The sequence below is a fragment of the Elaeis guineensis genome, chromosome 15 (assembly GCF_000442705.2).
Source record: "Elaeis guineensis isolate ETL-2024a chromosome 15, EG11, whole genome shotgun sequence".
Classification (NCBI taxonomy): Eukaryota; Viridiplantae; Streptophyta; class Magnoliopsida; order Arecales; family Arecaceae; genus Elaeis; species Elaeis guineensis.
The window spans coordinates 55209231-55224811 of NC_026007.2; the positions used below are offsets into that span (position 1 = coordinate 55209231).

Sequence of the window (15581 nt, forward strand, 5' to 3'; positions counted from 1 at the left end):
AAAACTCGCATCCGGATTAACTATTGAATTAATTCACAATATACATTAGCCAGAAAGACCACAAAAGGATCAAAAACCTAGGAGTAGTGTAGATTAATCATTATAATACTAATACCATTCTTTTTTCTCATAATCAACTAATATTATTCATTACATCAAACAACACAACAAAATTGTTTTCAAGATCAAGCTATATTTCAACAACATCAAGAGGACAAGTCGAGCATATCAGAGATGAACAAAGTCCAGTCAAATCATTGGAGGTGGATATGGAAGCAAACCGAACAAGAAAAAACAAAGGGTGGAAAAAGAGCACGGGCATCATTAACTTGAAAGCAGGCCTGGTTGGAAGGTCGACCTGACGATTAAAAAAAAAAAAAATGGTTGGAAGGTATTGGAACTTGGGACGAGTTAAAAAGAAGAGCAGGTGACATTCTTTATTGACCACGCCCTGTTGAATTGAATCCATAAGAACATTCAAAAAAAAATTATATAAATTCTGAAAATTAGTATACTCAAAGTCTCACTCACAGAGGTATCCTAGGAAATAAAGTAAACGTTTTCTTGTATCGACAGGTGGCACCATCAAATTTTTGCAGTGACAACAGGGGCACAAATGTCACTTCAGCTTTTAAGCTTCAACACAGCAGGCTGGTAGGAGGGGAACGGAAGGAGAGGAGGGAGCGAAAAGAGAGTCTGTGGGTTGGAAGAAGTTAATAAAGAAGTATTCAATGGCAATAAAAAGGAGTGAAAGAAGAAAAAGAAAGGCTTTTTCTTTTTTTTGATATTTAAGCATCCTCTGTTCTAGAGAGAGAGAGTGGGAGAGTTGGTAAAGGAGAAAGAGTTTGGAGCTTGTTGTTTGAATTCTTGTGGTCATTGGATGTGAGTCATTGGTTTTGAGCTCCCTCTTCATGTACTTTTGCTGCTCAACAGTGGGTTTGGGTGAGTGAGGGGACTGACAGCACACAAAGAAGAGGTGTAAGCATGGGAAGGGTCATCATGGGCTTCCTGCTGTGCTTCCTGGAGGGTTTCAGTTCATGACTTTAAGGTGGTTTTCCTTTACTTTTTTCCTATTAAAAAGTTTAATTATTTTCCTCTTCCAAAATAATGTTGGTTTTGTTGGCTCTTAGTTTTGTATTCCTCTGTTTCCTCTGTTGGTGGTGGGCTTCAGTGCTTGCTTTTGGCAGCCATTATCATACACTCTTGAGGTTGGTTCATTCTTCTTTCTCCTGCCTTTTCTCTCTCCCTCTCTGTGAGTTGTCTCTTTTTTCATCATTTTCTTTTCTAACATGTGGGACTCTCTGAGATTTTTCCCCTTTAAGCTGGGTTTTGGTTATATTAGTGATGAATTCCTAAAGATTTGCAACTTTTGTTCTTAAAAAAGAAAAAACAACTTCTTTTACCTGGGAACTATAACTAGATACGTGTTGGTACATTTCCCAACTTTAAAAATACAACAATTTATTCAATGTATTCGATCTATGATATCATATGTTTTTGCACTTAATTCTACTACACTGGTATTGTATTTGTTGTTATTTCTTTTTCCACCCTGATATCCATTTCTATATGCCAATATTTTTCTCTTTGTTTATCAAAGGAAGTTTTCCATTTATTTTTGGATGGATTCTCTTTTATTATTTTAATAACTGTGCTGAAGTTTTAATGCAGTCTCACATGTTTTCTTGGCTTCCATAAATTTATAGTTATTCTATATGCCTTCAGATGTGTGTTTTTACCAAGTTGATAAGATTCCTTCAAGGAAAGCAGTTGTTTTGGTCTCTTTGTTCCCCCTTCTACCTGTTAAAAAAGATGCTCGTTGTCGGGGCTTTCAGTGATCTCCTCCTCCTCGCTTTAATGCGCTGTTATGGTCTTGCAGGAGCTGAGTTGAACTGGAGGAATTTGTATCCGGAGGCATAAGCATTTATGCATGGGACACTAGATCTTGCAGATTTTTGGAACAACGCGAGCAAGGAAAAGAAAAAGAAATGACAATTGGAGAACACAATATACAGCTGAGATCAGGGACAAATCCATAAGTAAATCTTATGGAGGATGGTGGTGTCAGCTTAGTGTTTGTTCTGTGTCTCAGCTCTCCCTTAATTGTTTACTACTCTAGAGAGCCTATGGCTGTCTGCTGTGCCTGACCACTTGCTTCCGGACCCTGTGGGCTCTGCTGTGGATCAGGGAAACAATTTACCTTCTCCCTCGGACCGCAACTCGGGGTCTCTTCCTCATTCAAGTGGCATGGCCCTTTAAAACTAGACCTATTTCTTCCTTCTTGGGATGGAAGCTAGTCTTTCCTTCCTATTCTCAGTAACAACTTAGATTGAAAAGTCTGCGTCGCTGTCTTTGTAATAGCACACTTGGCAGTGTTCTCTATTGCGGCTCTTATTTATACTGCCAGGGATGCAGGGTGGTGGTATACTGTTCTTTTGACAGTTTAGAATTTGTGGGAGATCTGCTCTTGGTGTTGCGGAAGTGGAGGAGAAGGTGTTTTCCTTTAATTCCATAATGAAGTTTATGAAGCTTGGTTCAAAGCCTGATTCTTTTCAGACAGATGGGAACAACATCAGGTGATGCGTCTTAAGGATTCTAGTTATTAAAGAAATATTAATTCTTGCTCTAGTAATTAGTTATTCTGCTCTGACTTCTTCTATGATGTTCCTTTTCATGCCTACTTTCCCAATCTACTAATTGTCAGCTTTTGTGGTTGGACTGCATAAGATCAAGTTTCAGGGTTAATCATTTATTGGGTTTGACTGTTCTTAGTGTTAATTCTAGGGTCCGTAGGTGATCCTTTTTTTTTTTTTTTTTTTTGAGGGAAGATGATCCAAATAATTTGAAACCTTTGAAGATGACAAATAATATTCAGGGTAGTTTGCAGATTATGTTGTGATATCTGGGTGCATATGTGGTTAGTTATTTTTAATAGCAATTGCACTGCAAAATAATTTACTTTTCATGAAGCTTCATTTGATCTAAACTGACTTCCATCCATTAGCATCTAAAATTAGTTAGAAGGTAGAATAAACTGGATATACTTTCCATCATGAAATGGTTTGTACTAATTTGCTCTTCACTTCATTCTATCTGATGTAATTCTGTGACAAGTTGTCTCTCTTGATAATCAAGTAGTGTGTTTATTTATACTCTCTGCTCTATGAAATTGTTTCTACTTAAAATTTAGCCTTGTCTAAGCTCACAATCATAAATTTTACCAAGAAATGATCTGTTAGATTGTATTTAGAAACCAAACATTTTACTGAATTCTTTGTTTGTAAGTTAAGCATGCTTATGTACTAAGTTGACAAGAGGTGGGACCCCTTGTCGCCTCAAAAACATGCTATATGTGAGAGCCTATCCAGACATGTATTTAGTCCTACATCGGTTATTTGTTGAGAAGATCTTGGATATTTATGTAGGACTAGGAAACCCATATAATACATTTCTACACTTATTCCAAGCTAAAAACACATTTCTTAACTAACTTATAAAAACACAGTATCAAAAGTAATCACAATTAAACATTTTGGTTGTGTTGTAACATGTGCATCACACAGCTTTGAGTCATTGTTATAGAAATTTGCATAACCCAATCTTTTATGCATCAGCAACAAAAATAATCTAAAAAATCATGATAAGAATTATAAGGGGGCATGTAACTAAGTTTGTACATTAGCAATATATTTTATTAATTATAGGATACTACTAGTTATATGGGTATCTCGTACACTTGTAATTTCTTATATTATATGGCATGTTGTGATTCCTAATTTGTGCTCCACTATAAAAGCACATATTCAAATGGATTGGCATAGTTTTGAATTCAAAAACCTCCTTTTATTCATCAAAGGGTAAGCCCCAATTGCAGTGGTAGAGCGGGAAGCCCCAATTGGATCTTTTTTTTTCTTAAAAAGCAACTTCTTGGGTAACCAATTGATTGGTTGCCTTGGTCGAAATGATCAATTAGATATTCTATGGTTCTTTGAGGGGTTGCCCTAGTTGCCATGGGGGTGAAGAAAAGCTAATTGACTCTTTCTTTATTCTTCAAGTGGATAGTCCCCTTTCTTAATGATCTGATCAGGAAGAAGGAAGATTTTCTTCAACCTACTCAATTGAATCTTTTTTTTTTTTTTTAAAAATATGAAAGAATTATAAAACTAGGGCTTAAGTCATTTTACTTTTATTAATTGATTCTCTACCCCATAAACTAAGGTACAAGCCCTTATTTATAATAATGAGATCTGCCCTTACACATTTTGGGTCAGATTCCTCTTATTATCTTCTAAAAGGGCATCCATTCTTAAATAATTTGGATTAGATTTTTCTTCCTAATTCGAATAGGACTAACTCTCTAAAAAAATATGATTAATATAAAATCATAACAAATACTAAAATTTTATAGAAGATAAATCTCAAACTTCAATATCAATTTTGCCTTCTATCATTTTACCTAATTCTTTGTGAATTAGAAGATAGTCTTTGATTAAAGTATTTCTCAAAAAAGAAAGTTTTGATTTGATCATTCTATTTTGAGGCTCAAATAATGAAGTTTGGTCTAATATAGGCTCTCAAGAGGCTGGCCCAAAATTATAGATCTCAATAAGATATCTAATTTTCAAAAAAAAAAAAGATTATCTTAATCAAGTATCATATAACTAAGTTATGACTTTTTGAAAATTGGCATGTATTTCGACTTCTTGATATGAAGAATCTTGCTCATGTACCCTATCCAGCTCTTACTCATAGTAGCCAAAGTGGTCTACATCGAGTTTGAAGCCTTCTGGATTAGGACTCTCCCTATTTAAGGATTTAGCTACTACTAAATCAAATTGAAGTGGAAAAATGCCTGCTTTCTTGACTTATGGTTGAACTATCTGACTTTGCTCAAAGATGATTTCTTGCCTTGCTTTTCTTTGCTCTCAAATCTTATTGAACCACTTGGTCTGCTCTCGTATTTGGACTTCGTGATAGAGATGCTCCTTGCCGTCTTTCCTCATTATCAATGACAACTATGGCAACTCCTCAATCTTGATCTCGATTGATTGATCAATGGAACTAAGGGACGAAAGCTTAGCTTCTTATTAATAGTATCGGCTTTTCATTCCATCATCATGAACTTACTATAAGCCAAGGATTTTGGGACTGGTACCAGGATCTATATCGATTCCTGATTGGTATGGTGTAGTACCGGTACCATACCATATCGAGCATTGGTATGATCAGACATATCGATTCTATACCGACACATTTTTTTTTTAAATCCAATCAATTTTTTTATTTTTATTATTTTAGATCTAAATTGATGTTCATTTATGTTATATAATGTTCCTATCACTTTGAAATAAAATAAAAAAAATATACAGCATATTAAATATATTTAAAGTATAAATTATAAAGTATAATATACTAACTTCAAAATCTTTACTGATCTAGTTTCTTGTCAAGTGTCGATGATACTCATAAATATCCAGATCATCCATGTAATCAGAAGAAATATCAATCCATCTCTCTAACCAAGCTGTATTATAGTTCTGAATGCTCATTCTATAAGGTATTTGCTTTGGATTATAGGACATCTTAGATCTCTTGCTCAAACTCTCGCTCTGAGAGATATTCTTGGATTGATGGTACATATATGGCTATGGAGATATCTATCCAAATATATCGTTAGCTAAATCCAATTCATAAGATGCTTTAGACTGTATAAGGTAGTAACCACTGAAAGACGATATCTCGAATGTACCATATTTATGTCATATAGATTCTAAACTACCTGTGGATAATAAGATCCATAATATTGTAAAGATAAACCTTACACATCCATGGATCCTGCGCCACATGCGAGGTCATCTGCAGCTATATCGTATGCTAAACGACCTCTAGGAGCCCGTTATCTATATGAAATCATATCATCGTGGGAATTATCAGCTCATGCATCATGGTCTCTATCTTGTGTAGCATACATACATTAAGATTCACCGATGATTCGAAGACCATCTTATAGCTACGGCTTAGGAATAGTGGTCCCTTGTTCTCCACTCCCTTCCTGGCTATCAAATCCATGACTATCAAAATTGTCATCACTTTCTCTGGTCTCTAAATCTGAGTGAGCTGACTCCACTCTCTTTATCGAGGTAGCAACAACTTTTTTTTTTCTTTATCTTTTCACTGAGTAGTTACTTAACCTCCCCTTGTGCCCCTCTGTGACTGACTTTATAGTGCCTGGGAGGATGAGACAGTGAGATGACCAATTTGATCTCAACAATTCTCACTTAAATCTCTGGAAGGATGTTTTGGATGTGGAGTCACATGATGAATGACTCCTCTATGGCCCCTTAGGCTATAGCTGAAATCTTATGTGGAATATTTCTATCTATCCATTGCTCTGGATCCACCCAAATCTTTCTAGCTACCAAACTCATTGGTTGTGGAGAAGATCACAGTTTATCAAGCTCCAGCTCCTACTGCTGGCCTATAAGGCATCCGATCATCGGATCCTCATCATCAAGAGTATAATCATCTATCGTTGAATCAATGTACTTCAGCTGTACTTTCTTCTAGATGCATTTTAGCCTCAATCTTAAATTATAGTGAACATATATAAGATTGTTGAGGTGCTTCTAAGTCAGATGATTTTCTACTTACTATGGATAAGGGTGAAAGTTGATCGATTGTATGCTCACAGTCATTAAAAGAGACCATTCGAAAAAAATGCAGATAGTCATGCTTTTCAAATTATTTATGGATGGTTCAAAATCAATCCATCATTTTGCTGTAAAAATATTAAGCAAAATTATGTATTAGATTGTATGAAGTTAGTAGACATGTAATATCAACAAAATCTTATCGTTATTAATATCTAATTTACGTGTATTCATCCTTTTTTTGCTTACGATAGCCGATGAAACTCCAAAGCTATTTGTCCCCTCTCTAAACTATTTTGTTTATGAAAAATATATTTGTTAAGTTAACAAATATATTATTGATTAAAGATCAAATTCAGTTAAATGTTCACACCTCAATTAACCTAATATACATTGTGTAGACATATAGTTATGCTTTCTGGATTGAACACCATCTTATAATCGCATTACGGAGAGCACTTAGAAGCTCGTTATCGATATCCATCCCAAATATGTTGTACTAGAATCTCGAATTCAGATGGTAAGTTGTAGATAAATTTCATGAATGATTAAGTAAACTTATAAAGTATAAGAGCAAAAAATTTTCATAAGATTTTTGATTTCATGCTTACCTACTAGATGTAAGTCCCTACCCATTTGATAGTCTCATCCTCGCTCGATGATGTTGATATATTCTTATGTATGTTCCGTATCTATCTCACTAATCTATTTCTTTACCCTCTCGATCATATGATACAAGAAGCCCATTTAGGAATATCTTTCATGGTCCACGGTTTAAAGCATCTCGTATAATGGCTTAGTAGCCTTTACTATCTTATCAGCCCATTACTGGAATGACTAACTCATCATCAAATTTTTTACATGATTTTTTTTAGTGTCGTCCCTTGCATATCTACTCTTCTGCCCTCGGCACTGACAAATAACTGACACAAGGATACTTTCTTATCTAGATAGCTATCAAGCGTTATGTAGTTTGTAGCAAACCGTATGACATCTAGTCTCAAGATCTCTTCTCTAGTGTATGTCCATATCAGTGCTAGGATCCATGTATAATTGTAAAAAAATCTGGTAATAATCTGGACTGAGTCTACTGCCTGCTGCACCTTATGAAGCTTCACAATATTCATCAATTTGAGGTTGATGCAATATGCAGCATATTAGATCCAATAAATATATGGTCATTGCTCTATCAATAACTCTCTGAAGGTCTTATACTATTATCCATTATCTGTGACGACCTGCATGACATCTGCTCTCCTACTATATCAATCACCTCTTCCAGCAGTCCAAGGATGTATATAGCATCATACCTTATCTAAAGCATCAATTGATTTATAAAAAAATATTTTTTCACAATAATAGGCAAAAAATTGATGATGCTCTATTTAATAGGATTGATCCAACCATCACACATCACCATCAATCCGTACGTGGGTTATTTACTCTTATAAGAAGAAATTCATCTTTGCAGATCCTCTTTATTATTGCCAAGAAGCTCACCATAAATATCCTTAGGTCCTGGAGGATCTATATTTGGATCAATAGTCTGTATGGCTAAAATGGCAGACCGATGTATGTGTTGTCTGTTGCATTCGCTAGAATGTAGTTAAAATGAAACCATAATCTAATAGCTCACCATATATCTTTCTTATCCTTCTTCAGTATCCTATCAATTCTCTACTACTTTGAATTCTTACTTGAGAAAGCCTGTAGATTCAAGTCATCGATGGCGGCTCCTGTTGAAATCTCTTTAAAGGACTTTCTCTTACTATCAAAAGTTTCCAGCATAAATGAAATACTATGCCTGTCTCTACTAATAGTCTCCCTGACTGAGGAGGTTCTCATAAACTTGGACTCTCCCCCAGCAGTCATAGAGCTAAACCTCGATTTAGAGCATGATGGTCTAAATCATTCTCTATATCTGACCATTGCTTCCAACTGGTACCAATCATCTAGACTCATCTAAATGGCAGCCTCAATATATGCCTCCTCATCATCTGGAGTGGAGGCCTCCTCTAACTCTCTGATATGATAAGAATGTGGCTCTATGGTTCGATTGTCTACCTCCATCTTCTTCTACTTTGCTTTCTTCTTTACTGCTTTGAAATCAATGAAATGCTTCATTACCCGTTGAACCTCCTATAAGCATTTCTGGCATATGATTATATCAGGACAGCTACCAATCAAGTGCTACTTCAACCTAGTCATCTCTTCCTTTTTGAACTCTGTGTTATACCATTTGCATCTTCAATGGTGCCGAGTCGAGAGCATCTCACCATAATCCCAACCAATGTCATACTCTAGATCCTTCTTACCTGATGGATTCATTTTTGTAGGTTTAACAAACCACATTAATTGAATAATTACATAAAAATAATAAAATTTTGTCATGCTAAAAAAAAATTTAATTTTTAAACTTCAAAAAATATATCTACATAACGTATTTTATACTTCTAATTTTTCATAATTTTTATTTATATCTATTTTTTCTATATTAAAAAATAATTTTAAATCTCATAAATTTTAAAAATATATTATATATTTTAAATAATATTTTTAAATTAATTAAATTATATTACTAATTATATATATATATTTTAAATTGATTATATATTTTTTTATTAATTAATTAATTAAATTATTTTTTAATTTTAAAAATTTTAAAAATTTAGCTTATATTCAAGTAGAAATATATCATTGATGCTATATATATATTTTTTAAGCTCAAAAATATGCATTAAATATTATTTATTTTTTAATTTCATTCAAAATTAGGCCTAAGCTATTTTATGCATTATGCATCAAAATCTTTACAAACAGACATTAATTATATGTTGAAAGTAACTTGAATTATCCTAAATAATATTCTAATTTTATAATTATTTTTAAATTTTATTTTTTATAATTTTTATTATAAAATTTATATTTTTAATGTTAAAAATATATAATTAATAAAAATTAATAATTTTAACATCATCATGTAGATCATCCAAAGATCTACAATATATAATAAAATCATATCAAAATCAAAAGTTTTGGCATAATTTCTTTCTATTTTTTTATTTATTATCATTTTTAGGCTAAAAAAGTAAAAAATGAGAGAGAAAAAGTTGGATTATCTTGAATTCGATTGAAATATCTTGATTTTTTGATAAAATCATGAAGAATCCGGCAAGTTGGGGTGTTTAGTTTTTTCCTTCCGTTTAAAACAAAAGAAAACAATAAGAGGCAGAGAAGTATGCTTTTTTATCTCATTGCTTTTAGCCTTACCCACCACACCCCAATACCTAACACCCCACCTCCCCACCCCACCTCATGTGTGGGTCGGTTTGCAAGCGAACCAAGTTGAACAGATTATAACCACATGGTTTCACGCAGTTTTGGGTTATACTGCACCGAACCAATAGGTTCGATGCGATTCGGGAGCCTTTCTCAATTTTTAGCCTCGAAGCAGACTAGTCCCTGGTCAGTCCAATTCAGTACGGGGTGTACCTACCGATTTAGGCCGATATAAAATTTCATACTACAGGCATTAACAAAACTCTTTCCCTAAGCTATATTACAATGCTTATGTTTTCTCTTATTTTAGAGGTGCTAACCATGAACTCTTTTCTATCCTTTACAAGATGGTACTTCTTCTGTCATCTATAAAAGATTGCATCTCGATCCCACATGTACGAGCTCCCAAGAATAATCTATCAAACGTTTGAAGGAACTACTTCACAAATTATCTTATCAATATATCTCTTAGTAATGGTGAACTTGAAGGTGCACTACTTGGTGATCTTCAACTTGATATCTTCTTTGAATCCAACTAAGAGGGTAAGGATGCAGATAAGGCTTATTCTACAATCCAGCTTCTTAATAAAATTTTTAGAGATGAGATTCTTCTAGCTTTCAAGATCTAAAATAGCATTGATGATACTCTATTTTACTTAGATCTTCTAGTAGAAAAATTTTTCTGGTACCTCAAGATCTATCTCATTTGTTGTCTCAGATTTCGTCGTCATCAAACTTAATTTGGAGTCTGCTTGCTTGAGTTTGAGCAACTCAACCTCTATAGCATTGAAAACCGCCTTCCCTTTCTTTTTAGAATCATCATCCTTCGGCTTCAATTCGGGATGAAGCTTCCAACATTTTTTCTTAGTATATCTCCAAAGGTTGTACTAATTATGATAATTTTTTTGAGTTATGTTGGCATGCTTCTTGCCTTTCTTGTTTTCTCTAGCCCAGTTTTTCTCCTTAAAATCAACAACCTTCATGCTAGCTTCACTGATGTCTTCATTGGATGCTCTAGTGGAGACTTTCAATATACTTCATGAAAATTGCATGATTGTCAATAGAGATTCTGAAAAAAATTATTTGCTTATAGAACTCAATGGCATAGTCCTATATGGATTGATCATACTTTTGCCCACAGGTACTACTACGTGATCCATCAATCCTCATGGTCAATTAGATAAAATTGCTTCTTGATTAAGCTCTTGAATTTACTTTATGTCATATTAGAAATGTCATTGTTTCTTATATACGAAGTTCACTATATAAGAGCATAGCTAGAAAGCTTGAAACGAGCAAAAGCTACATTCTGAACACTAAAGTGTCCATAGATAGTAAAGTATATCTCTAACTGGTCTAGCCAGATGTCTATTCATTCTGTATCAACGGTCCCATTGTATATAGAGATTTTGATTCGAGCTTCAACTATAAACTATTGAAAAAAAAGATTTTGTGTACATCTAGATTGCTCATCCTCCTCGCTAGATGGGAGATCTTCATCTCCAAACATATGAGATGCTTTACAATAGGAGTTATTAGTGCTTGTGCTTGTGTTCAAAGTATTACCAATCTAAAGACAACCTCGGTGAGTTGTGCAACCTTCTCCTGTAGTTGTGTGAAATATTCTTTCATCTCATCATCCATCAAGAAAGAACTAGTAGTCATACTTGTCTTTTTCCTTTAATGTACTTCAAACATGGATATCCCTTATCCTATTTGCTTGTACCATTCATGCATCTGGACTACAAACTAAGATTCCCATAGATGTAAAGAACTGAAGCTCTGATACTAACCTAATTCAATCTGAGAGAAGAAAGATTTTCTTCAACTCATTCAACTTGAATCTCTCTCTCTCAAAAAAAAAAAAAAACTAGAAGAGAATGGAAGAATTATGAAAGTAGGACTTAAGTCCCTTTTCTTTCATTAATTGATTCTCCATCCTATAAACTAAAGTATATAGCCTTTATTTATAATAATGAGATTTGCCCTTGCATAATTCAGATTTGATTTCTCTTCCTATTTTCTAGAACGATGTCTATTCTTGAACAATTTGGACTAGATTCCTCTTTCTAATTCAAATAGGACTAACTCTCTAAACAAACATGATTAATATAAAAAAATCATAAAAAAATTAAAATTTTATGAGTTATTGATCTCAACTTCTACATCAATTTTGTTTGGTATCACTCCATCTAATTCTTCATGAATTAAAAAATTGATCAAAGTCTTTCTTGAAAAGGAAAGTTTTGGTTTTACCATCCCATTTTGAGACCTAAATGATGAAAATTTGGCCCAATTTAGACCTCTAAGAGGTTTGTCCAAAATTATAGATCTGGAACTGATACACAATTTCAAAAAAATGATCATCTGAATCATGTATCGTATAACTAAATTATGATCTTCTAAAATTTGACATATGATTCAACTTCCTGATATGGTCGATCTTGCTCTTAGATCCTATCCAACTCTTACTCGTAGTAGTCAAAGTGAACCATGTTTAGTTTGAGGATCCTTCTGGATCACTTGATGATCTATTCATGGAGAAGAAAATTTTTCTTCAACTTGCTCAACTTGGATTTTCCAAAGAAAAAGATAAAAGAAGAGGAGAATTTTCAAAACTAGTAATCAATTCTCTTTTTTCTCTTTTTTTTTATTATAAAAAATAAGGTATGATGCATGTCGTAGCACACCAAAATTAATCTTACACACTACTATATAGATAGGGTAAGTCGGGATCGTATCTGCAGAGATCTTAGTTGATTATTTCAAAAATATAAAAGAAAAAAATAATTGATTGTAAGAAACTAAGAAAGAAGTATGAAAATTATAATAAAATTATGTTTCATTAATCAAATAAAAAAGTGTACATAAAAAAAAATAAAATTACGATACAAGACAACTAAACCAAATTGATCTTGTTGCGTCCGATGGTGGATGTATTTTTTTGAATCCTTCGTCTTCCTCCATGTAGACAGTGGCAAGATGGCTAGAAGGCTTGGTCTCGGAACTCCAAGAAAAAAAAGTTGATGGAAGCGGATATGTAGAAAAGAAAGGATAGCAGCACTAGGATTAGGACCTCTCCTAGATTTGATGGAATGTGAAAAAGGAATCTGTGGAGGAATATGATGTTGTGCTAGGGTTAGTGCCTCCCCTAGACTTATGGAGAAGAAGAAGAGGGAGAGAGAAAGAGAGAAGCTTGAAGAGAACTTAGGGTTGGCTTGATTGAAGAAGATGGAGGCCTTGGGATTCTATTTATAGAGTGGAGAGGCTAGGATTTCATGAAAAGAGAAGTGGGAGTGTGAATAAGGACCCTTGGATCTTCATATTGATTCTCCTCTATTGATCTTTAAGTCGTGTTCATACTGGAATAGAAGCTGGTTGCTTGATTCACTCAAGTCTGATCTAATTTGAGTCTAATTTGACTCATATGAACCCAAACTCTCAATTACCTGCAAAATAGACTAGAGAGCATCAAATTTTAATAAAATAACATCAATTATTACAATATTTAATGCCTCTAGTGACTTAAATTAAGTATTCATCACACCCTCCAACTTGAAATTTTACTCGTCCTCGAGTAAAATAGATACATTAGCATTGTGCACCAAATTATCCTTGAATCAAAAGTTATCCTAGACATTCCTAGCTGTAGTGGATATCCGATTAGATCATTAACGAGGTACTTTATTGGATTATCAATTCGATCCAATTAATGGTTGAGTATTAGCCATAGAAATTTTTAAAGATCTTCTTTCACCAACTTTCCACTTTACTCTTTAAGTTCTCTAACTTGATGTGAGCAGGATTTATTGTCTTCTTACAATTTAGTCTCCTTATTCTTTCTCTTTTTTTTTCTTTATAGAAATATTTACATGTACAGACAGTGCAATGTCCAAACCCCTTAAGCTTTCTAATTGACTCTTATAACGAGCTTTAGGCCAATGACTCCCAAACCAGTTGGCTTTAGGGTATTAGGTGTAAAACACCCCTCAGACTTACTAACTCAAATCAAAAAGGCTACGAGTTAAAAACTGACTATACAAGAGGTTTCTTCACATTCTCACCTTTTGACGCGAACAACAATGCTTACTTAGGCGAAGCAGCCCGGTTACTTAGTGAGAAATATTAAATTTTTTTTTTATTTTATCTTTTTTTATAATAAAAAATAATTTTTGTATACCTCGACCTTTCCACCCATACTCCCATAAAGTAGATTTTTCATTGAGATGGTGGGAAGAGGGTTCTAAAATTACTCCAAAATTTAGTTTGGTCTAAATTCTTCCATTAATTGGACGTCCTTAATAATTTCTTTCTCAATATCTCTAAAATTATCTAGACTGTTAATCACTCATTGATTAGGGTGCCTAGTTAACTTCAAATCGAGATAAAATTCAGATACATAAAACTAATTATTTCTGATCATACTTGAGGACTTAATTAAATTAGTTAATCTCTCCCCCAACTTAATTTTTATTGTCCCCAATGGAAGAAGAGAATCATAATAAAGCTAAAATAGAATATAACAAGGAAAGACACCACCTGAGTTTGATGTGTGTAACGTGATGTGTTTTTGACTCCATTGATCGTGGTGCTCCCCCCAACTTGGCTAATTATCTTTCTCAGAAATTTCTACAAAATAAAAAAAAAATTGAATAACTGAAAAATAAAATATTGGGTTGCCTCCCAACAAGTGCTAAATTTAAGGTCTTCAGCTAGACCAAACCAAAGTTTAATTGTAGACTGGATCCTGCAATTCAATTGAGTCAACTTGTTCGCCATCTCTGATTTCATCCACATATTGTTTTAATCGTTGGTCATTTACTTTGAAGGTATTTTCTTGTTTAGAATCTTTGATTTCAATTGCTCCATGAGAGAATATCTGAGTTACGATATATGGTCCATCCCAACGTGAATGGAGTTTTTCAGAAAATAGTCGTAACCTCAAATTATAAAGCCACACTTTTTGATTAGGTTCGAACATTTTTCGTGAAATATATTTATCATGATAAGCCTTAGTTTGAGCTTTATAAATTCGTGAACTCTCGTATGCTTCATTGCATAGCTCTTCTAATTCGTTCAATTATAGTCTCTTATTACTAGTATTTTTCATGTCGAAATTGAATTGTTTTATAGCCCAAAATGCGTGGTGTTCTAGCTTTACTGGCAGATGGCAGATTTTTTCAAAAATGAGCCAGTAAGGAGATATTCCTATCAGGGTCCTTTATGCAATACGGTAGACTCATAATGCATTGTCTAATTATCCAGACCAATCTTTTCGATTAGGCCTAACCGTCTTCTCAAGAATTCATTTGATCTCTCTATTGGAGACTTCCACTTGGCCACTAGTTTGGGGATGATATAGTGTGGCAACTTTGTGAGTGATTCTGTATTTCTTCATTAAACTTTCAAAGTGCCTATTCGTGAAGTATGTACCTCCGTCACTAATAATGGCCCTTAGGCAATCGAATCGACTTAAGAATTTCTGTTGGATAAATTTGATTATCACATTGTGATCATTCATCTTGGTTGCCATAGCCTCAATCCATTTAGATACATAATCTACCGCAACCAAAATGTATTCGTATCCATAGGATGGAGGAAAGGGACTCATAAAATCGATTCTCCAAACATCAAAAACTTTCACGACTAAAA

General features: G+C 33.8%; 1 protein-coding gene across 2 annotated transcripts in view; it reads left to right on the plus strand.

Moving 5' to 3' along the window:
• Positions 1 to 671: 671 nt before the first annotated feature.
• Positions 672 to 15581, plus strand: part of LOC105058056 (phototropic-responsive NPH3 family protein NPY4) — a 28190-nt gene continuing 13280 nt past the window's right edge. Inside the window, exons 1-3 of one of the 2 annotated variants that reach the window (XM_073249614.1) lie at positions 672 to 1048; positions 1131 to 1208; positions 1880 to 2576. Coding sequence is in view for 1 of the 2 variants with exons in the window: in XM_010940834.4 (XP_010939136.1) it covers positions 2515 to 2576 (62 nt within the window). In the remaining variant the exon portion in view is untranslated. The remainder of the gene's footprint in view (positions 1049 to 1130; positions 1209 to 1879; positions 2577 to 15581) is intronic. The other variant, XM_010940834.4, reaches the window with a different exon arrangement.